The sequence below is a fragment of the Perissodus microlepis genome, chromosome 14, assembly GCF_051167445.1.
Source record: "Perissodus microlepis isolate ML-2025 ecotype Zambia chromosome 14, ASM5116744v1, whole genome shotgun sequence".
In the NCBI taxonomy this organism is placed as follows: domain Eukaryota; kingdom Metazoa; phylum Chordata; class Actinopteri; order Cichliformes; family Cichlidae; genus Perissodus; species Perissodus microlepis.
The window spans coordinates 36531713-36556641 of record NC_140474.1 but is presented as its reverse complement, the minus strand read 5'-3'; the positions used below and the strand labels follow the sequence as shown (position 1 = coordinate 36556641).

Below are 24929 nucleotides of genomic sequence, written 5' to 3'. Positions count from 1 at the left end.
TGTTACTTTTTTTGCTGTCTTGACCAGGGTCAGTTTAGACCTGGCTCAGCTGCAGGGCTTGTATTATAATAATAATAAATAATAATCACATTAAGACAATGCTCTTGCAAATTTGAATTGAACCAGTGTCTTTATGTTGAAGGAGTTAATTCAGTACACTGTGAAACATAAAGTGCTCCACAGGTAACAAAGCGTGTCCAAGCTTCTTAAGGTGTATTTATTCATGTTTTGTGCCAAGCCAGAGTCCATTCGAGAGCCATCGGCTCACTGTAGGTTTGCAAAAAAAGAAATATTAAAACCAGTACATTCTTTAGGTTCTACTTCCTGCTCTGACTAAACAGATTTGTTTCGTTAAACTTGCTGCTTTGGACAGAAGACATTGATAATATGATGTCATAAAGGTGTCAGCTCCTCAGCATACAACCCAAACGTAAGAAACAAAGTAAACACGTGTCATCTGAAGAAAAACATGGCCCTTACACTCTCACCTAGCGAGGGCACACTTTGACACATACAACAGCAAGACAAACGCACGCAGGTGCAACGAGAGTAAGCTGCAGAGCAAACAAGGGAGTGGAGCCTAAACCTTAAAAACATTCTCAGGCTGAAGCGCCCGTGGGTGTCGGAGAGAGCTGTACCTCTCACCTTTTCAATAGTGTTTGCGCACATGTTTGCCTGCCAGTCTGTGTGTGTGTATGTTTACCCATAAGCATGGATAAAAGTATAGTGTTTGCCTTCTTAGTCTGCTTGACAGCTGTCTCTTAGCTAAAGCTCTCTCCAGTTTTGGCCTTTCAGTGTTGCCGAGTGTGAATGGAAAAAAAAAAGCTTTGAAAGGAGAGGCAACGTGAGAGAACTCATTAATTTGCAGTCAGCCTTTGTGTTGGATGACGTTGAGAAATGCGCCGTCATTGATCACTGTCCTAATAATTTTCCTGCAGTTGGTCAATAATTGCTTTACACAAATGTAACAACGGTTGTTGAATGCTCAAACAACATGCTAATTTGGCTGCTTGATAATGTCAAGTCCTTATTAATATTAAAATAACACTGATGATATATATCCATCTGACACAGTAGGACTGCAGTAGTTGCAGTTTGTAATGCAGTTGCTGCTGGGGCCTCTTTGAACTTTAGCTGCCACATGAGCTTCGGTTGCTCCTTTTCAATCAGAGCTGCCATTATCAGAATTTTTATTGCTCACTTATCCCACGCTATTTTTTTTCTTTGTTAAAGAAGGGTCCACCCAGCTTCCTCTGGCTACAGGCTGGCCTTGTGGCCCAAACTGCACCTGCAATTGTAGAGAATTTGGAAGTCGGTTAAATGTCACTTTCCAATAAGTAACAAAACTGCCCGTTTCTCTTTGGAACATCAGTATATCAGAGTCTGTCACAATCTGCTGATTAGATGACGTGCTCACAGGGTGTCCAAAAATGAGCGATAAACCAAAAGAAAGAAACTACAGGACGGCTATTTAAAAAACAAAATACTAAACATGGATATCAGTGTCTGCCTTGGGAGATCATTCTGACATTTTCCTCCATAGAAATAAAAATGTCAGCCTGATTAGGAATTAAAGAAAATGTCATGGGGTCACCAGAATGGTTGGAAACATCCTCTGGGGACAAAGAGCATCCATGCAAGATTTCACAGCAGCACGGCAAATAGTTGTGGTTATCCCCGTTGTCATCTCTCAGCCCAGGCAGACAGTTATCTGTATGGATGCACAGAGTGGCCTGGGCCTCAGGGACTCTGCAATCAAAATGGTGTTTGACCCCTCCTTCTCTCTCCCACCCATTCTCTGCCTTCCGGTTTCTCTCTCGCGTACAGCGCAGAGCCCATCCTTCTGCTGCAGCAGACACGCTGGCTTGTTAATTTCCTGATTGTGTAATTATATCAGGATGTTGTTTGTGCTATCAGAGATGTTGCTAGTCATTGTTTGGGCTGTGTGTGTTTGTGTGAGATGAGTGTCCATGATAGCAAAAGCATGGAGCCAAGGTTTGCTATCTGAGCCATCAGAGATAGCGGCCTCTACACTCTGTGACTTCTTCACGTAACAGCTCCTTGTTTTGGGCAACTGAGACACGGTGTCAGGAAAAGCTCAAGCAGTCGAAACGCTTCATCTTTGGCTCAAAGCTCATGAGACGGTGTGTTTGTGGCCTGAGCAGATGTCTTTTGAACCCAAGATGAGGACAGAGATCCTAAACTGTAATTGCGCATGTTTAGAGTTCATTCGACGAGGAGAGTCTGGCAGGAAGAAGGCGGCGGAAGGGGAGGTGTCGTCCTCTCACATCAGACATGATGCTCTGGGGCCAGCCGGAGAGGAGGTGCAAATGAGTTTAGGTCACAACGCAAAAAGGACTGCGAGATGGCTGTGATTAGTTCCAATGTTGCCGTCCACCCTTCCTGGCCTTGGTGATGATAATCACGCTACTTGTTTTGCCTACTTTGTGATAGAGGCCAAGGGCTACACGACAGGACTCCAAACAAACTCTTGAGTTGATAAAAGGCAGGCAGTCAGTTTACACAAGTGAGACTACTCACGCTCTAGCTAATACATTTCTTTAATGACCCCATGCTCTTCCACTGCACGTTCCTGTCCAGCTCCTCTTTCATTTTTTTCCTGTGGGCACACAAAAAACATACAACAATATTTCCCAGTCTCACTGGAAGTGACCAAACCACAAGTCATATTGTGACTTCCTACATTTTTGGGTGCACATCACAATCCTTCACTCCAGGTGGTATAATCTTGATCTCACTTAAGTTGTTCATGCTGCCCAGTGGCAACAGTGGAAATTTTGAATGTGCACAAATATTGCATTTTGCAGTTTTGTGTAACCTTTTTGCAGCGTCTGATCATTTCTCGCCCACAGACCAAGAACTGCATATTCCTTCCGACACGATGACCTTGATGCATGTAATATGTAGCGTGTAAATGTTCCCTTCCAACAACCACTGTCAGAATCCTTCCTGGACCTATTTTGGAACACATGCAGATTTCAATCCAGGATAATAGGATCACCCTTTAAATACCCTTTGAAACAGCTATACTAACAGGATGTGTGACCTACTCTTGAGCATTCTCCACCATCAACCTGGCTGGACTGCGTTAAGTAGACACCTGATTTGATGGTCGAGCTTTGTCAGATCGTCCCAGCATAAGCCCAGAGGGGATGAGCCACAAATCACCTGCTAAGACTCTTTGGAGTCAGAGCTGAGGACCTTAATCCCCAAGTTTACCTCTCTTACCTGTGCTTAGGCCTCTTACTATGCGCTCACTTTGCAGGACACAGGGCTCTGTCCTGGAAAGGCTGGCTGAAAATCCGACACCTGCTGTAAGGACACCTGGTGTCCAGATTTACTAAGACTGTGCTACAACAGGAAGGCCTGTACTTTACACCTTCAGTTGCCTAACCTAACAGCAATTTTTGTGTGTGTCGGTAAGTCATTAAGAAATCAAAATGTGACATACACAAGCACCTGCAAGCACATTAATTACAGGATTAAATACTTTCGAGTTATTTGACAACTTAGTGCTCTTTCATCTGATTAAGATTGGACAATGAAAACTGGTGTCTGCTGTTAATCTGCTGTTTTAAAAGGACTGGCTACAGTTCACAGTGTTTTAACTATACAAATGAGTATTCGACCAATGAGAGTAGGCTTTCCTTCTTTCTGTCACAGCATGTTTGGGAAATTGCATAACCCTCTGACACGATGAACACAAAATCTTATCAAAAATACGTGCAGTTGTGTGCCGGTGTGACTGTGTTATGGAGTTGCATTCCAAAATGCTCGAACATTCCAAGTAAAGTAGAAATTTACACTTTGTAAAGGCATCGCACGCTTTTCCCATCAGCGGTTCCAGGAAAGTGGCGTGCCACCGCATTGTCGAGGTTCCACATGTACATTATTATTACAGTGCACAACTAGCCAAAAAGTTATGCATTCATTTTTAATGTACACACTCCTTCTCAGCCAGTTTGTGCAGTTGGTAAGAATTAAGCATAAAACATCTCAAGACCCTGATTAACAGCGATATGGGGTTAATGGGGGGCAGGGGGGCAAACTCAATTTCTTTTGTGGAGCAAACGATGTGTAATCTCCAGAGAAAAGTGTCCTCTGTATTCAGCTGGATAAGGAGATGTCTGTGGGAATGTTTCAGAATGAAATACTTTTGCAAAAATACTACATGTGCCAAGTCAGGTCTGGATGGAGCAAGTCGGTGTCGAAAGTAAGTAAACCAAGAAGAAGAATATCAAAGAGGCTGCTTCTCACAAATATAAGGCCGATAAAGCTACGAAACTTTATTTATAGGTCAATAGACTTACATAGACAAATCCTTTCAAACTACTAGATGTCCCATTGTTCAACTGAGGAAACAGGGTTCACCAATAGCTGCTGTGCTTTTTTGACCCAGTTGTGAGCTCCACCTATGTAAGAGCGTGCAAAATGACGAACTTAGTGCCTTATTCCTGTCAACCAGCCTTTCTTTAGGTACTTAATCACCTTCAGGAGGATTGCTCCTCCCTTGGCTAACCTGCCCATGAGACGCATGCTATCCCCGGTAAACCGTACTTATCAAAGTAAATACTTGATCCGGACCAGGCTGGCAGCTAAACATGAAGCACTAAGGAGCTTCTGAGTATTGTGATTACAGACTAAATGGAGGACAATCATCTTAGTGGCATGGGCGTGACCTCTGTGCCCTATGAAAATGAGGCATTGCACATAAGATATAAGTGCATGGAGGTGGTGGCAGAGTTTTCAAAACTGTACAAAATTATAAAGACAATGTTTTCTAAAGCAGTTGTGTTTATTAAGATGATCACATAAAAGAGTCGTATTGTTCCCAAAATGTGACGTGACAGAAAAAAAGAAGCATATCCTTTGAACACTCAAACACGAACCTTGTTTGTGACCTGCTCGTCCATTCAGGAATGCAGTGTGTTGGTATGCATTTGGGGCAGTCGGCAAAGAATATAATATACTTTTTTTTTTTTTGTGAATACATCATTTGAAATTAATAAATCATGTTTAAAAATACCTTATGAAATGAATTCCACTTGCTCTTTAGCACTCGGTTAGTCTCTTAAAGAAAAATGTCACACTCCAATTCAGATGTTTGAGTGGCCTGAAATTCCTCCCTATTTGAGATAACACATTTCAACCAGTAGAGGGTATAGGTGCTCCAAGAGGAGCACTGCCACCAGGGGTTGTTGCCTTATTGGATACCACTGTCTTGCAATTCCACATGCCTCCGTAATCTGTTTGTACATTGTGTGTCTTCCCAAGAGACGAGCAGGGACAACTGGCACTTTGTGTGTCGTTTTTCTCTCCCTTGTTAACAGTTATACTGTTTTGCAAGCAAAAAAGCAGAAGTAAGAATAAGAAAGTTTCCTCTACCACCTTCATGCACTTTAAATTGACCTGGTAATCTGCAGTGCATCTGGTTGGGTTGGAAAGGTTTTTCCATTGTCAGGATGCCTTCCTAGAAAGTCAGGCATGAAATATGCTCCAACTAGAGGTGAAAGAGGGTTGACTTAATTAAAAGGCATTATTAGGGATCCAAAGGTTAAGACTTAATGGAGATCTAGGCATGCTCATGGTTTAGCTGTCTTTATTACCAATCGAAAGATTTTCAAGAAGATTTTTATCAGGATTCAGCATTTTAGCACCGTGTTTCCAAATCAGATCAGAAATCAGATTGGGCAGAAGGAAGCGTGTTTAAATTTTTTTTTTTTTTTAAATTCTGCCTACTCATTTTTTCAATTTTGGAAGCAGACTAACAGGATATTTGTAAAAACCACAAAAACCAGAGCTTAATTTTATACCTGAATGTTGGAACAAATAACGGAGAAGATATTGTAGCCACATTAGAATCTGTAAAAACCAAACAAAGTCATACTAAAAACTAAACCTAAGGTAGATACACATGCTGGAGAACAAAAACAAATAGTAAGAATAATGAGGAGCTGGGAAACATTGATGCTAAAGGAATATGCACTCGTATTATGACTGGGAAACCAATGGTAAGTTTAATGTTAAGACCTTTAAAATACTATGAACACACACAAAGGTGCGGTGGTACATGTTCCATTCCAAATATCAGAACTTCTTACCCGATCTCTAAGTGTGATCCAGGAACCAGGGAGAAACTCATTTTGGCCCTTCTGTTTACTACACAAAACTCAAAACTAAGTAAAATTTCATTACTACTGATGGCACATCAAGTTACCTGTCAGTCTCTTGCTCTGTTTGACCAATAATTAGAAATAATACTTTACAATTATTGGTCAAACGGAACCATGGTCTCAGTAGTTGCCGACTCATCGTAGCTGCCTTACAGCGAACTGTAGACCACCCCGAAGTTCATGGTCTAGACTATATAAAGTGTATAAAAGTGTAAAGCAATGTATAACATTTTCACTGCTATAAGTCCTTAGTTTGCATTAATTGCAGTCTGCGGGTCTCAGTTTGTTACTCCTCCCAACTGAACTGCACAAACCTAGCTAGGCTGTTAAAAGTTTTAGCCAGCTAAGAGAGATGAAACATGTTACATTTAGACTGCACCGTATAACACCCGTGACTGGCTTGCATGTTTCTACAATTGTAAAAAGTACATTTTGCACTCACTGTATTTTAACATATTTGAATAATATCAACACGTTGCTGTTAATCAGAAAATGAAAAATGGATAAGACCAATTCATGGTCATTTAAATATTTTGCAGTATTTTATACTTTTACCTAAGAGTCGCCTCAAAAACTGTAGCCAGCTTACATATATAAGGAATGTACTTGATCAAGTACATTCCCTGACCAGTTTTACCCAACTGTGTAGGCTGTCAGTTTGCTGTTTACCTCGATGCTGGGTGAGAAGCATCAAACTTTATTTACTCTGGAAGAGAAAACTTTTGTGGAAGGAGTCAATGAAGCTTCCAACAGCGAGAAGGCGGTGAGTTGTTGAGGAACTGTGCGCGTTAGCCTCTGTTAGCCACTGTTAGCCGCTGTTAGCTGCTGTTATCTAGTGTTAGCCAGTGTTAGTGTAATGAATCTAGCATTGGACTCTCCAGTTCTTAATGAATAAACTGTCATACCAAGTGAGAATGTAATAATATAATCGTGATTTTTAGGCCACTCAAACATAACGCCAGCTAGCATAATGTTAGCTTATAACGAGGTCTTGTTGTTGTTTAGCTGTCTTTTGTCAGTTGTCTGGAGACGGGAGGGTTGCATGTCTAGTCTGTTGACAAAAAGAACATTGGGAATAAATAAGCATATTTATCCATATTTTCATGTGCCAGAGCCCTGACTTCAGTTCAGGAGATGTACCTGACACAAGAAGGAAGAGGATTATATGATGCTGGTGGCGTTGTCTCTTTCCTTTGCATTTGTGCTTCTTTGATGAAAGGGATCCGCTCTCAGAGGATGAAACATATATGTTCGTATCTTTAATCTGAAGGTGCAGGCATGAGTTTCAAATTTCCCAACCTCTGCATACGTGGTCAGTGTGCAGCCCGTGTCAGTTGGAAGGCAGATGTGCTTGTGTATTCAGATTGAGTTGGGGGAACATGGCGGCTTGTACAAACCACAAATCTGCTCTTATGTATTTTTAATGGATTAAATCTAAATTCATGAAACTGCATCATTTTGCAGGAAGATTTAATTACATACAGTTGTGGGTACAGTTTCCTTTCTTTCTATTAAAAAACATAAAGAATAATATTTTACTCTAAATTGAGCCAGTACAACTTTTTATTAACGTTAACCCTCAAAATTATTTATAAAAAATGTATAATGGCTGTTCCCATACATGTCAGGTCCACACTTGCCCTTCTTGCCAAAAAATCCGCTCATTTTCTGTCAGCAGCAAGTCCATCTGTGCTTTTTCTTTTAAAATGCTTTTGTTTGAGCATTTCTTTGAACGTGGTCAGTAAGTATTCTCAGTTTTCTTCATGTTGAGTCCTTAGACTTATTCACAAGAGGTCGACGAACATTTGGAGAGCACTGTTGCTCCAAACCTTTGCTAATTTATGACTGCACTTGGAGGATATTCAGCCTGGCTTTCATTGTGTTGCAATCTGCAGTGTTTCATTTGTATTACGCCACAAAAGTACACATTATCTGCATGCCTTAGCTTGGCATGGACTGTGATAGTAATTCTTGTTTTGTTTCACATTTCAGTTGCTTTAAAAGTACCGAACGCTCAAACACATGTCCTGGACTACTTTGTACGTCATTTCTAAAGAACGCGAGTTTCCGATGCGAAATGTTTTTGTCCGGTGTAAAAAGTAAATAATGCTGTCTACGTGTCTAATCCCAGAATTTATGTTAATGATAATTAGTTTTTACAGACGCTTTTATCCGAAGCCACTTTGAAATGCTGGAATCTTGTTTTATACAGGAGATTTAGCTTTGGTTTATATGGCTGCCAACCAGCTGTATGTTTGATGAAGGGACACAAACAGTTTAATGTCCCCCTACCAGAGCTTTGAACCTAGCCTGTGTCCTTTTGGCCCAGTCCTCAAACCTCCCACTCTTCTGAGCATTGCCCACTGTGGGTAATCCGTGTGTAAGCGTTGTGCTCTTCTGGCCTCCTGTATGCAATTAATCATTTTTATGAAGGAGTAAAACAAAGACAACTTAAAACACCTTAGCATGTTCATTATCCTGCACTCAGCTAATGCACAGTGTCACCCTGTGCTTGTGACGCACGAATGGTAATCTGGTAGGAAGCTAAATGAGAAAACCCCTGGACTGGCTCTATTCTTTGTATGGCAGATCTCTCTGCATGTGGATCGAATCAGAATTATCCACTAATTGACTATTTACAGGGCCCCAGAAAACCCCTAATGGACTTGATATTAAATCCCCCTTAGATATTTAAAGTGTCTTTTTGGAGGGGCTTGCTGAAAAACCAAGCCTTTCCTTTTTTACAAGAGGGCCAAGCTAAGCCCATCAGTGTGCTGAACGGGCCAGCCAAGCCCAGGCGGCTGTTAGATGGGATTATGGGACGACAGTAGAGAAGGGCAGTGCGATGTAAGGGAGAGGGGAGCGGATCTCCCCTCAATGACTTCCAGATGGACTGCAAGTCCCAGCTTCTCTGGCTGGAGATACATACTGGGCTTAGTTAACTTCTGCTCCATAAGGGGCTTAAACGTGGCTTCTTTATAATGAGATTGACTAAGGTTTTATGTGGAAACAGATAACATAAATTTCAATATGCCTGTCGTGCCCTGAAATGCACTATTAAAGCCTCTACTAAAAAACTATTAAGTGGAGTCACTGATCTTTGGTGTGACCCTCCATCGCTTTGTTGTTTTTGTTAAATGTAATTGACTTTAAGGGTTTGTAGGCCGAGATACAGTCATTATTGCTTCTGCTCAACGTTATGGAAGCTCAAGTCAGTCAAGACTAGAATTGTTTTGTACTTCCTTCAATGGGAAAAACTGCATAAGTGAAAATAATAGGGCCAGAAATTATATTTCACCAATACTTATGAAAATAACAGATGAATAAGCATCAATTACAACTGAAAATCTGAAGCTGTGCTGCAAACAGATAAAGCAAAGTGCATACATAATCTACAGTAGTCACAATTAGTAAAAACACTGGTATGGCCCTCTGGGAGCACCCTGGCTGAATGAAAGTTTGCTCTGACAGCTGAAGGAATGTCGGATTACTATTATCAGACAACTTACAGCTCAACATTTCAAGATAGCTGGCTGATGATTTGTTGATTGGAGTGTGAGCGCTCTATGATGAGAACATCCTTCATGTGAACTACATCAGCAGCTGAGAAAGAGATCGAGAAAGAGGTGCTGACAAGAACCAGGACCTGGCCATCAGCATAACTCATGATCTAACGAGAGCTGCATGTGAGGCAAAGCAGTGCCCTCCACGCTGATACACGCATCCTGCTGTCTCTACATTCCTTTCAACAGATTGACTTTTGATTGCAGGACACTTTGACATTTACTGATTATTACCCAAGTGGACACTTGTACTATAAGTACATATTTTGGTTTCGGTTAGACAATGCCGCAAGTGTCAAGTAGTGGTCTTTGTGTTTTATAAATCAGTGGCGTTCAGTGTCAAACCAGTGAGAATTTTCTGGCCCAAAAGGTATAAAACCACTTTTGAGGTTCTTAAAATTAAATCAAGCTGAAGCTGCTCAAAAGCCTTTTAGCAACAAGCTTGTGTACAGAGGAGGGTTTCACTTAAACACCAAGCTTGACATGTTATACCGCAGCCATAGAGTATAGTGCATATTGTGAAAGGGTTTTTTGCAACATCAAAATCTCTAAATTGCAACCAAGATTATCAAACTACTTTGATTTAATGTCTCTTTAAAAATCTCAATGATGTTGAGCAGAATGAGTATTTAAAAGTTTTCAAATGTTTGCTATTTTTCTTTGAGCTCTGCATGTTTGCATGTGAGGAGTGAAAAAGGCCAATAACAGTAAAACTTGTCATGACACTGCATCAGTCAAACCACAACCAACACAATGAATTATGCCCAACGCCAACATTTTTCAAATGTCAAATATTTGCTCAGTGAAATTTTGATTGAGGTTGGCTCATCGTCATAGACCATAAACTGTCGTTAGGCAGCAAAATCACCTGGAATGCTATTTATGGGACTTGGCATTATTTATCATCAGCTTTTAATAGCTTTAAATATAAATTCTGAACATTTTTCCTCATAATAATAAAGAAATTGTAATTGCTAAAATTTGGAACTGAAATTTATGTCATTTAGTGTCTTTAATTAATTATGTCAGACAGTTAGATTCATGAAAATGTTTATTTATCACATGTGCAAAAATGTCCAAATATTCAAAAATGTTATATTGAATTTACATGAAATAAAAGGACAATGTACAAATGTATAACCTATATCATTTCGTACAAATAAGCTTTTGTTGGCAATCCGATTTTTACTGAATGCAGTTCTACTGAGGACGTCCTCTTCCTTGTCCGCTCAGGCTGTTTTATGTTGTGCAGGGATTTTTTTCCTAGTAAGTAATCTGGGAGTCGGACTGGCGAGACGCTGTCTTTTCTAGTACTCGTGCTGGCTTAACAACAGCTCTTTAAGCTCCCATCTGGTTCCTCCTGAGCATTCTTTGCTGTTCAGTGTGATTTCGAGTCTTCACTTTGGAGCCAAACGTTGATGACCCACCACAGCGCCGTGGCTGAATCTTATACTCGCAACATTTTTTCTTAAGTGCCAGTATCACACGACAAACAAGCTGTAGAAACTTACATATTAACAATTGCCATCATGGTGGATTGTGGTACACCTTTCACTTCATTTATGTATGTACAACAACATGGGGAAAGAGTGTCTTGCTAGCTTTCTAATGCCAGTGCACATGAGTTTATGATGTGAACTTGGATTTATCTTCCTTATATTTTGATCAGTCTTATTTTACACTGGGTTTAATGCATTCTTACTCTGCAGATAAAAGTGTAACAACTCTATTTTTGGCACATGTGCATAATTAAAACTCAAAACTAAAGAATAAAATTGCCCATTGTCATTTCTTTTGGTGAGCCAATCCCATGTACACCAATCTGCTGCTATAAAAAATACCGATCGACTCATCGTCGCCCAACATGGAATGGACTGTTTGTCAAAATGAGAACAAAGTGTATGTTGGTGTAGTTCAAGTGTTCAACACACTGAAATCTCCACGATGAAGCAAAAAGCTAGAGGTGGACTCGAGATGACAGCACAGCTTTGACTCTGATCGAGGTCACACACTTGAAGTTGTGCTACAATATGTACTTCTGTCTATCTAGCATTTGATTGGCTCGTGGTATACACAAAGACATACCACAGAAGTCATTAAAAAGACAGATTTGGGACATGACCAGATTGTTTTTGGGGTCTTTTATTGACATTTAATTTTAAAAAAGGAATTACCAGCGACCGTTCTTTATTTTGGGACTGAAAAGCACTCGTGTCTCTCAGACTAAACAGGGCAGCTGTTAACTTCTGTTTATTTAATTTTCTTTGTCCTCCTGCTAAGTGTTTTTCTGCTAATGCTACCTTGATAGGACAAGACACTGACAACCGTAACACTTTTTGTACCCGTAGCGATGCCTCTGACATACCTCAAGTGTCATTCAAACCAATGATTTGCATTTGAGTGTGACCGAACCGCCCCACTCCACCTGATCACTGGCTTATAGCACATCTGACTAAGTAAAGAGCAGGTCTGCCACCTACAGCATTGGATGGAATATTGATTCAGTATGAACACGTGGGTGTAAAGGATATTGGTTTTCAGTTTGCCTGCAACATGACTGTAGTTCATTAGCATTGCTTGGCACTGACACCCCACAGTGGGATTCTGGAAACCTTCATATGAGAAAACTGATGTCTCCAGTGACCGACATTAGCTGTCAGTCCAGTTACTCCCTGTGCTACTCAGCCCAACTTGGTACTGATAAGCTGGCTCCCGGATGGATATTGTACCCTGTGCTGAATAGCTGGAGAAATCTCGGTGAGGTAGGAGCGGCGATCCTGGTTTCCTGTGGTACAGAGGTGGATGACCTGAACTATCTCTGGATCCCGGGAAAGATGGAGAGCTTGATGAAGAAGAGGTTGAAGGTGGTATCACAGGCAGACCTCGCTGGACTGCGGCCGAGTTGTAGACGCCCAAGTCAGCTTGTGGTCGTGACACCACTGATGATGCCGGGTGTGGCACCACAGGCGCGACCGTGGCTGAGTTGGTGAAGTGAGCAGTAAAAGGCTGGTAGGGTACGCCTTCCATGCCGTAGCGAGGGTACGGCTGCACTGTAGCCCACATATTACAATTAATTGAAGGAGAGTTGGTTAGGTCATCTGCGTCTGCCGCCCCGGATCCAGACTCTGTTTCCATACCGCCATACATACACGCCTCTCTAGAAGTGATTGCCTCAGTGCGATATGGATGAGAGAGTAAGGGTGATTCGTAAGAAGGAGGCGACCGAAAGTAATGCTCATCTGAGACTGCAGTTGATGTCTCCAGGTATGACCGTTTACATCCGAGCTCCAAGTGTCGCCCGTTATCTGCAATGTTGTTACAAAGAAAACTGCAGTTAATGGCAATTGCAGCCAATGGCGTCTGTGATGTTGCACACTTATCAGCAGAACATACCTCTGTGTTTGAAGCAGTGATAAAGAAGATTGGGATCTCTTCTTTGTGGGAAGTGAGTAGAAATGGGATCTTGGGAGTCCGGGTTAGACAAAGGAACCCCAGTATCATACTGGTAAGAGGACAGTACTTGAGGATGCCCCGCGAGAACTCCTGCTCCAAGTTTCCCCGCTAGGTGACTGTGCGTTGAAATGAGCCTTTGGCGAACCATGCTCTTTGAAATCACGGGATACTCTTTCCTGTAGGTGAGTAGAAGTGATAGAGTAGAAGTATATTTAGTTTGCCGTGTATACATACCCTCACTGACAGTTATAGTGTCCTAAATGGATTTATGAGATCAGCTTTACTTTCCTGGTTCCTTTTTCTGTAAACATACCCTTGAAGTCTTGAGACACGCAGATCTCCTTCTTCACTGCCTCGGAATCCTTTAGCAAATGGATTGTTTTCTATTTTCAGCTGAGTGATCTAGGAAAATGAGACCTTAATAAAGCTGTTATTCTGAAAACGTCCCTGCTGATACTGGGCAAGAGCTTTTATAGTTACATTTCCATTTCATCAGTCTATAACTGTGAGCTCTGACCAAAACGGTCTGACTCTACCCTTTAAAAGCAATAAGACTTCACATTATGTCTTCATACTTTAATTAGAATGAATTAATTGATAAAATGATTAATAATTCTAATCAATTTGTCTTAAAAACTCCCTTAAAAAGCAAAATGCTGAAGCAAGAGTAGTGACAGGCAGGGCTGGACTGGCCATCGGGCATACCGGGTGGGCCGCTTGTGATTTTTCATTTTTATGGGCCGATGGGGTTTTATTTCTTTTCTTTTTTTAACAGTATAAATGAACGGTAGTGGATTGGCCAGTTGGTCATGATCGACTCTGTGCTGGACTAATTACAGCCGAGGAGGTCAAACTTTATAGTTGAGGTGAAAAGGAACGCGATTTGTCCCGTACTACTTCAGCTAGAAAGTTGCTAATTCAATTATGAAACTGATCAATGATCGTCTCTCTTGTTTGTTTATCGCCCACTTCGCGCCAGAAAGAGGAAACCAGCACAGGTCATGCTAAACATCAGCAGCACGTTTAAGCTTGATCAGCTGTTGTTAGCATTTATTTAATATTCATTTCTAGTATCAGCTGATGTTTGCTGGAGCCACAGCTGTAAAAGCTGCTGGTCATGATGTCGGTTTGGATATGTGGTGAGAGGGAAACATGAAGATGAAACCAGGAGATGTCCTTACTGAATCATCAGAGCTGAACAGGTGATGGACAAACAGGTTTACCTTTTAGGTGACATGGATGAGTTGAAGGGAAGTTATGAACTGTTTCTGAGAGACAAATAACACCAGGATCCTTTTTCTACGTAGCTGACAGCTGGTAACTGTGCAGGGGCGGGTCTAGCAAAGTGTTGCCAGGGGGCCAGGTAGGGCATTAACAGGGAGAGGGGGGCACAAAGAAATACTTTCTTATTCTCATTTAAAATGTCTCGCTGTTATTAAATAATTATTTGAAGCTTACAACCAAAGTTTTCATCTGATGTAAAATGTATAGAAATCCATTATTGTATTCAGTAAATATTAAGTCTAGTATATATCCTAGTAAGTTATAGTATTCGTTCCTTTGGGAAGGTACCATCTGTGCAGTCTGCAATGGTGCTGAAGAAAGATGTTGAATCTATTTAATTACTGGAGAAAAATAATAGATTTCTGTGCATTTGTTTTATACGTGCATTAAATTAAAATCGGTTTTGTCAATTAAGCATCTTGAGGCAGAGGGTGGGGGAGTGGTTCCCTATTTTTCTTTCTTTTCTTTTTTTGCTGGGAGTTGGCAACCCTATTAGTGAGGTATATGTAATTATAAATTAGGTTGTTTTATATTTTTGCTAAGTACTGTTTAGAATACCAGAATAGGGAGGATGGTGTAGTAAACCTACACCATCGTTTATTATAGTTTATTATAAAGGCTTTATGGTTTTTCCTATAATACCTGGTGGGCCGGTCACTAGTCAAAATGCCCGGGCTGATTTTTTGTCCCAGTCCAGCCCTGGTGACAGGGACTAGACAGAGATAGCATATTTCTCCCATATTGGCTTCTCTTCATTGGCTAAATTCTTCTCATCACGTATAAGGTCTTGAATGATCAGGTCTCATCTTATCTTAAAAACCTCATAGTATCTTATAACTATAATAGTTAGAGCACTCTCAGACTGCTGATTTACTCGTGGTTGCTGGTGCATTTAGAATGTAGAATAGGAGGCAGGTAGGTGTGTTCACACCTTGGTGCCACACTCTACACCCCTCTGGTACTGTAGCTGTAAACCAACATTGCTTAGCACAGCAACTATCTGGCATTTTGGCTAAATTAAACTCAAAGAAGTTCAGGGGAAAGCTGGATGGCAGTGCTGTTTTGCCCTCCAGGTGGGTGTGTCCCCACAGATAGGTCTAGGCCGTTGGGAGTTCCCAATGATCGACTGAGTCTTTTTCATTCACTGTGGGTTCAGACACCACTTTGGATTAAATGATTAGTTATTATTCATCTCTGGCTCTCTTCCACAGTGTATTACCCCCCCCCCCCAGTCTGATTTTACAGACGACTTCTTCCTTCGTCCTGTTCTTCTCACTGTCACCAAAAGAGTTTTAAAAATATGATCTTCTCAAACTATAAAGAAATGGAAAATATTGAAATTAAGTGAATGTCTCTATTTTAAAAAAAAAAATCATGATGTGATATTATAGTATATAGTATACCAGAAATCTGTTCACTGTTTTTATTACAAATTATATCAGTAAGGAAGCTGACTAAATATTAACTGATAATTTATGGCAAAGGGGTGGGATTAAATAAGTGTTTACTTCTTCCCACTCCCTTTCAGCATGTAAATTAATCAGAACGGCAGCTACATTGAAATGTATTGATTTTTTTGTATGGTATTTTATTTCTCTCTTATTTCCTTTCTAAATGTATATTGTTTACATGTCTGAAATAAAAATGACCAAAGTGCTTGCTTAAAGGAGGTTGATCATTGTCGGGGTTATCTCTGTAGTATTGTTGTTCTTTGCCTTCCAACATAAAGTGCCTTGAGGCAATGTCTGTGGTGATTTGGTGTTATCTAAATACAGCTGATAAATGGAAAATTCAGTCACTATTCCTGTCAAGGTTATTCCTAGTGCTTCTGCAATACTTCCATACTTCTTTCCTCTTGAAAATCACTTCCCGGGAATCCTGTTCTGACCACTGAACATGTGCTACAGTTAAGGCTGGTGGTCCTGCTGATGTACTGCATTGAGACTCTTGATGTTTGCTCTTAGGGTTTTAGAAAGAGAACAGCAGTGAAGACCTTCGACATGAAAGTCAGCTCAGTTTGTCACAGAAGTCGTTTGGTGTGTTAACCAATTCTATCTCCACAGAGAAACTGGAAGTTGCCTGAACAAGATTTGGGGAGTGATCTAAAAATAGGCGGAAGCATGAAAACAGCTTTAATTATTTATTATTAGTATTACCTTTATTTAACCAGGAAGTCCCACTGAGATAGACATAGAAACTAAAAACATGAAGTTGCGTGGTTATGGTTGTTTTTTGTTTGATTTTCGCTTTATATGGTCAGGGTTATGGTGCTTTTCCTCACATTTAGATAAAACACTTAATACCCTCTGAGCACTTAAGGCTATTCTAAACCAAATGCTAATTATTATAGCATACATTGGAGACATACCTTGTGGTTTTGATAAGAGGTTACGGAGATGAAGGCTGTCTCGTGAAAGACATGGGTGCAGTAAGCAGTGTTCTTTGATCCAAAGGCATTGTTCTCATCAGCTTTGACTATGTGTAGCCTGGGCTGGTACTTGTGCATGGAGTTCAAGATGATCTAGCAAGAAAAAAGAAGGCATTTATTTTCAAAATTACTGAGCATACCTGATGTGAATGGTGACTAGAGGACACACACATCAATCAGCTACAGTACAGCATTAAAACCACAGACGAGTGAATAACACTGATAATCTCTGACTCCACATCATACCACAGAAACGTCTCAAAACAGTTCAACACAACTAAGCCAGTGACCCAGTTTTCAAACTTCCTAGATGATCCAGTTGAGCATTTGTGAAGTATGGACAACAAACTGGATTCATGGAGATCCCACTCTGCAACTCACAAGACAAAACGATGCAATATCCCTGTGCACAATGCTTTTGGTGGGCTAAAGGATGAATCCATGTAGATCAACTCAGCTTTTCTGTTATTTGTTTTTCACCCAGAGTTTGGAAAGCTACAGGCTGAACTTAAAGAATGAATCAACATAAAAATGTTTTTAGTCTGTGATAACCAGGGTTTAAAATCGACCATGTAGAATCTTCAGTTAATGAGCAATTAAAGGTGATAAATGCAAATTAATGCATATTACTCTTGAACAATTAATAATTTCCAGTGACAGCATGACAGCTTCCACTGCCCACCCTCAACACATCAACTTGTCCTTATCCCTGTGTGCGTAAAATAAAGTGGTGTTTGCTGTATTTCATCATCTTGCTAGTGCTGCATAAGAGAAAGAAGCAGAAGTTATTTCATTTTAAAAGCAGAAACTTATAAAAGAGGGCAGTAATTTCAAATAATTATCAGCAAATATACAAAGCGTTCCTCTGCAGTTTGTCACAAATATGGCTGTTAGCTAATGTGTGGTTGCTATATTTCCCAGAAAGATAAAAAATGTTACTGTCATAATAAGAGATGGAGAAAGAAATACCAAAGAGAGGACAGGAGGAAGCTAAGAGATTAACGTTTAAATCTTAAATAGAATTTCCTTATTAATTTTAGAGTTTATAAATCAGATGTTTTGCTTAAATATGTTTTGGTGAAACAAAATGAAAAACAAATACACTGATTTGTGTTGCTGAAAATAACAAAACATAACACTGTACCCGGGGTTTAGTTAAAGTTTAGTGGAGGCTAAAACGGTGGGTTTGCAGTACTGTGGGGAAAATCTGCAGTAATGCAGTATGTTGAAGTGATACAGAGCAGGTTGTGGTATTCATGGTCGATGATTAGATTCTGAATTCTTCCTTTTATATTAGCTTCATAGTGTCAGAGGCTAAAAATCTGAGGTAATCCAGAGCAGCAGCACATGTCAACTGATGTTGGAGCTCAGAAAAAGTTATTATGTGACTTATTTTTGAGCAATGGAAAATAATAAAATTGATAATAGATATCATTTATGATTAACCACATTTTTTAAGTTCAGTGAAATTTAGTTTCACTGGCCACAATCAGGCTCGATTACTGCCAGACCTGTTAAACCAGTAGATAGACGAGTCTGACAAAGTGAAGGAGGCTTGTGCCTCAATCTAAGGGAACAGCTGAGAAGACAAGGTCACTGACATCTGTCAGCCTGAACAGAGTCACAGAGTCATTTCCAAGGCTTTGGGATTCCAGCAAATCACAGTGAGAATCATTTCTCCACACATGGAGAAAACTGGAAGTGCTGGTGAACCTTCCCATGAGTGGCTGGCCTGCCATGGGCACATCTAAAGAACTGCAAGCCTCACTCGCCACAGTTATGGTCAGAGTTTATGATTCAACAGTAAGAAAGAGACTGGACAGAAATGGTGTCCATGGTAGAGTTCAAAGGAGAAAACCACTGCTGACCAAAAAGAACACCAAAGCTCATCTCACATCTGCCAAAAAACATCTTGATGATCCCCAAAAATATTCTGTGGACTTAAATCCATTTGAGATACTTTGGTATAATCTTAAACACACTGTTCATGCTTGAAATGCTACAAGTGTAGTTGAATTAAAACAATTCTGCAAAGCAGAAGCACACATTCATCTGAAAGACTCATTGCAGTTCTTGCTGCCAAGGGTGTCACAACCAGTTATTAGGTTTCTCAAAATGGGCCAGGAAGGTTTGACTAACTCTTTTCCCTTTATACATTAAATCATCACTGCATTTTGTATTTGCTCAGCTCCCCCTATTAAAAAACGTTTGATGATTTGAAACATTTAAATGTGACAAATATGCAAAAAAGTAAGAAATCAAGCAGGGGAATATACTTTATCACTGCACTGGAAGTGTTATGGTAAATGAACTGGAATGTATACAGCGCCTTTCTAATCATAATTACTGTTTTTGTTGCAGATGGTCTCCGTGCCACTGACACTGTGTGTGTGTGTGTGTGTGTGTTCACCAATTCCAAACGGTTGGGATGCTGTGTTCACTAAAAAATATGAAATCATTTTGAATTTGTCTCAAAAATGTCTAAATTGGGACGGTGGCAGAAACGGCTGGAAAAGTAAATGCTGTAGGGACATTTTGCAAATAAATAGTTTAACTGTAACACGACTGGCTATAAAAATGGGAAGCAGTTCGTCACCATCTCCAAAAAACGTCAAATTGTGGAACAATTTTGTAACAATTTCTGTTTTTAGCGTAAGATATAGTTCCATTCAGACACTGTCCTTTTCAGAAGAGGCTTTGCATATTCCAGCAAGACAATTCTAAACTGCATACTGCATCTATTACAACAGAAATAGATGAAAACAATTGGATCAACCCAAAATGAAAAGTATCACAGAGGAAATCAGAGACTGTTGCGCAGTCAGAATCCTCTGTCACACAGCAGTGGGGATCACTCCTCTCTCCTCTTTTCCCAGATGATTTTTTGGACTCTTGTTCAGAGGTTATGCTACACAGTTGTAAATATTGCCCTGTTACTTGCATTAAAATGACCTTATTTCTTTCTTAAAATGGTCATTTTTTTCAGTTTGGACATTTATTATGTTTTTGTGCAAATCAATGCAACTCTCACTTATGTCTTCCTGTAAATATGAAACAATGAATTTCAGACTGTGTAATGTCAGTGTGTAGCAGTTTTAAAACAGACCTTTTTAAAATGTTAACAACCTTTCTGGCTGAATGCCCTGCAGGCCAACGTCTCCCATGTGCACACTATGCTCGTTAAAGTAGCAAACATTTCCCTCTGAATCTCATGTTAAACTGAACCCTTTAGTTGTAACATGATTAACGCGTTGAGTGAGATCTTGATGTTTCATTTCCATCACAGGTGAGTGTTGCTATGTGCCAGTATATAGCAGGTGGCATGTGTGTAGTGTGTGTAGTGTTTACATTGTTAGGTATCTGCAGGTCAGCTCAATAGCATCACTCTTCTCCCAGTGCTGTGCCCAGTGAAGCGTTAGCAACAGTAGGGCAGGGTCAGCGCTAGTCCAGCTCTGTCAGGGCTGATAATCGTCAAGCTATGCACCTCGACTCCCTCCTTCTTTTGCCAGACACTCTCCTGAGGAGTCTTCACCTCCAGGGAACTCCCAAAGAGAATCAAAGGTTGAAGAGGGCATGGGGAGCTAGGCTCAGGTTCAACAGTGACCAGCGCCTCACTCACTTACTTCTGTTGCTGAGGCAGGGTGGAGACAGAGATAAAGCTATTGGCTGGTTCACTGGAGGCTCTCTGTTGACCTTTGTCTGCTCTGCTGTCTGGCTGCTGTTTGGGGGTGATACTGGAGACTCTTGGGTGACTGAAAGCACTGATCAGGGAAGCCCTCTTAGATCAGTGAAGAGTTAAAGAAATTGCTTTCATCTCAGCTGATTAAAAATGGGGATTACTGACTTTGATTGAGATGAGTCCTGAAAAGGCAGTGAGTTATTTTCTGTAGTAAAGTAAATGATTTCATTGGCCATATTACAGCCAGTGAAATCATTTTAAAATGTTTCTTTCCATTATTACAACAATGGGTCGGATGGTGTTTGGTGAGATCTGGATTCCTACGAAACTCAGAGTTAACCCTTAAATATATCATTTACTATTATTGTTAACATATCTATATATTTTTAAATGAACTGTTGAAAAGCACTTAGGCTAGTTATAGATGCACCACAGTTTTTGTTGTTGTTGAGGTTTTAAAGGTACATAAGTGACAGATTAATGTCTGTACAAATAACACAATGATAATATTTATAATACTTTCCTACACATATACATATTTTTCTTCATGAGTGTTTTCTATCCAACATTTACACACGTTCATACTCTGATGGATACACTGAAGAGCAACTTATTCATTTCTTAAAAGCATCTTTTGGCTAACAGCAGCTAATCCTGAGTAGCTAGCGTCTGTTTGCTGGCAAGAACGAGCAGATAGTTTCTTTTGGTGATGTAGAACAGGTTGCATTGCCAAAAGCAAATAGCAGTTGAATAAACGTCTGTAACTGACTGTGATGTCACCAAGTATTTAGTTTTTCAAGGCATGAATTACAAAAAGAGAAGCTGTGACCTGTGTTGACACCTGACTCATGATGAATTATAACTGGTTAAAGCACTTTGACTGAATCAGAAGCAAAGGGGGGCCAGAGCCACTGAGTTAGCAGCTTTTTCCTTTGTGCTATTTTTATTTTAAGTTAAGGAATATTTCCGTTTTACCTTAAATGCTTCTCCGTGCACACATGTTCCTGCAAAAGGTGGAAGATGTACAAAATCAAGCCCATCCCTGTTTTCAAAAACATTCTAGGACCTCTTTAGCCTTTTCTACGGGTCACTGGAGCACAGGTGCTACATCTTCAGTGTGATACCTTATTTCTAAACTCTGGTTCCAGCCCTGGATAAAACACAACATAAAATATTGAGAATATCAAACATTTAGATGCTGTTTTTGACCACTAAATAGACTCTAATTACATTATTATATTATCTCATGAATTTCCAATGTGAGAATTTTTCTATCACAATTAATTTACTACTACTAAACTTGATGCCACACTAAACAGCCTATGAACAGTGAGAGCTATGGTCAAAAGTATAATTTTCACATTATAAAAAGAGCATAATCAGGAGTTCTGTCGCTCTACTTCAAGAGGCACTGTTTTACTGCACACCTCCTGGTCTGCGCGTCATCTGGGCCCTGCCTGGCCTCTAACTTGCTCTGTCCTCATTACTCGCCCTTATCACTAGCAAGGCACTCAACTCAATCTGACAGCAGGCCCCGCCACTGATCTGAGAGGTTATGAACCTAATGAGCCCGCCCATTGACGGGATGGCTTCAGACAAGCTATCCCAGGATCCCCCTGGGGAGTGCTGCCACAGTCACACTCTTCACCTCCCTCTGCAGTTCTCTCTCTTACACACTTCATCTCTTCATTCCATCTTTCCATCATGAATCAGCCTGTGAAAAACAGCACGATGATATTGCTGCTCACATATCTATCAGTCAGATATTCAGTTCAATTCAGCTTTATTTATATAGCGCCAAATCACAACAACAGTCGCCTCAAGGTGCTTTATATTGTAAGGCAGACCCTACAATAATACTTACAGAGAAAACCCCAACAATCATATGGCCCCTATGAGCAAGGACTTTGGCGACAGTGGGAAGGAAGAACTCCCCATTAACAGGAAGAAACCTCAGCATAAACACAAACATTTTCTAAACATAACCAGGTAGTTTTGGTGCATAAATCTCACCGAGATCTGGGCTTGACATCAGCCCACGTTCGTTAAAATCCAGCTTTCAGCTGCTTATCCAGGTCCAGGTTGCCATTGTTGGAATTTAAGCAATGATGCTCAGGCCTCCCTCTCCCCTACACCTCCCCAACAGCTCTTCTGGCAGGGCACCAAGGTGCTCATTGGCTCAGTGATATTATCTCTCCGGAGTGCCCTGGGCCTAACCCTGGACTTCCTCCCATATCAACAATCCTGAAACACCCAGGAGCCATACAGGATTGTTGACCCCGTTTGACATGGAGGAATATTAGCAACAGAACCACATCATCAGCAAAATACAGAGAGGGGATTCTGAGACCACTTAAACTGACACGCCATAGTTGCACCTAGATAGTTTATAATAGCTATCCAAATAATGTTTACAGATACATTAAATAGAGGTAGAATGAATAATCAGAGGCAGAGCCTTCAGTTTTTAGGCGCCTCTTCTGTGGAACCAGCTTCCAGCTTGGATTCAGGAGACAGACACTATCTCTACTTTTAAGATTAGGCTTCAAACTTTCCTTTTTGCTAAAGCATATAGTTAGGGCTGGACCAGGTGACCCTGAATCCTCCCTTAGTTATGCTGCAGTAGGTGTAGGCTGCCGGAGGCTTCACATGGCGCACTGCACGTTTGTCCTTCTCGCACCTCTTTTCACTCACCATATATTTATACACGAGTACTTCCACAGTGTGTCTTTTGTCGCGGCAGATGGCCCCGCCCCTCCCTGAGCCTGGTTCTGCCGGAGGTTTCTTCCTGTTAAAAGGGAGTTTTTCCTTCCCACTTTCACCAAAGTCCTTGCCCATCGGGGGTTGTTTGACTGTTGGGGATTTACTTCGAATTATAAAGCCTCTTGAGGCAGCTGTTGTTGTGGTTTAGCACTATATAAATATAGCTGAATTGAATTAAATAGTACTCATCAATAATTTTTTAGTATAATCAGTTGCAACTTAATAATAATGTTCATAAATTTGTTTGGAAACAATTGTTTATTATCTTTTATCATTAGCATGTTTCATTATAACTTCATGTTTAGTTAACAGTAAAGCACTGTTTGTTGGCCCACTGTATGTTTCACCCTGTTGGCACCGACACTTTGGATTACTGAGCTGGCTCTGTGACTGGCTGTGAAATTGACACATCTGAAGCTGTGGCAGAGACGAGGCCATTGAACAAACAGGTAATGGAGCGCCTGCTTTTACAGGATGATGATCTTTCGTACCACATGCAGTAACGCTCAGCAGTCGAACACATCTGTCTAGGAGAGAATCATCTCTTATGTTAACAGTTTAGTTCAACTCTGCACCGTCACAGACTTTACACAAGCTTTATTGCACTGCACTGCTGGTTTCACTTCCTTTAATAAATCCTGTTGTTTTCTGGAGTTTTGAATATTTTATGTTCGTTTTAATTATGTTTTTATTACTTAAACATTTTTGTTCAAATTCATACGTGTATAGTATATCTTAGCTTTTAGCTTAGCTTATATTCGGTTCTATGGTTGCTATGTTAGCAAGCCTGTTTTTTATTTTTTGTAACTTATATTGGAAGTATTGAGCCATCCATCAATGTTATCTTATTCTTTTATCCATTTTTAACCTATTGTGAATATTAGTCACCAAGTGTTTTCTAAAGATGGATGGACACAGCATCTCATTCCAAACATGGGATTAACATTTAATTCACATCGCAGTGTTAGACAGCAAGCATCACAAAGCGCTACAGCCTCTAAAATCACTAAATGCTTATTTAAATAACTAACATCCTCCATAGCTACTCACATGCCCAAAAGGGTCCAGGTGGTTGTTTGTTAGCTTCAGCTTCTGAAATGACACCAGCTGCCGCATCCAGTGAGCTCCAGTGGCAGGGGAATCAGGGTGCACATAGAGCCTGCCTGGCATCGCCGGCTCAGCCTTCCCAGCCACCATCCTAAAAACAGATTACAAATGGAACAGAGTGCATAGTTGCTTTCAAGAGCCAGGGCTGTTTTTCAGGGACTATGCCTGGTTCTTTAAGTTTAACATTGGACATACAAGGCTCTCCACCCTCACAGCATTAAGTCCTTTATACTGAAAAGCAGTGATCCCTGCTAAAACTTCATTCCTAATTATACTGCTGCAAGGTGTTACTGAGAAACACCAGAACCCACCAACTGCATGCCGTGCCACAAGATCAGAAACAAATGGCTGTAAAACAACTCTGCTTGAAGGTCTGCTTGAATTCTTTTTTTAAGCTTTTCCTGGCAAAACTATTTTGTCTGTCCTCAGTATGAAGGCAGGGCAGCTATTTTGTTGTG

General features: G+C 40.5%; 1 protein-coding gene across 1 annotated transcript in view; it reads right to left on the bottom strand.

Moving 5' to 3' along the window:
* Positions 1-10834: 10834 nt before the first annotated feature.
* The window catches only part of tbx4 (T-box transcription factor 4), a 29194-nt gene continuing 15099 nt past the window's right edge, over positions 10835-24929 (bottom strand). Inside the window, exons 5-9 of the mRNA XM_084951686.1 lie at positions 24415-24562; positions 16863-17015; positions 13524-13612; positions 13151-13386; positions 10835-13062 (exon numbers count right to left, since the gene is read on the bottom strand). Coding sequence (XP_084807812.1) covers positions 12407-13062; positions 13151-13386; positions 13524-13612; positions 16863-17015; positions 24415-24562 — 1282 coding nt within the window. The 3' untranslated portion in view covers positions 10835-12406. The remainder of the gene's footprint in view (positions 13063-13150; positions 13387-13523; positions 13613-16862; positions 17016-24414; positions 24563-24929) is intronic.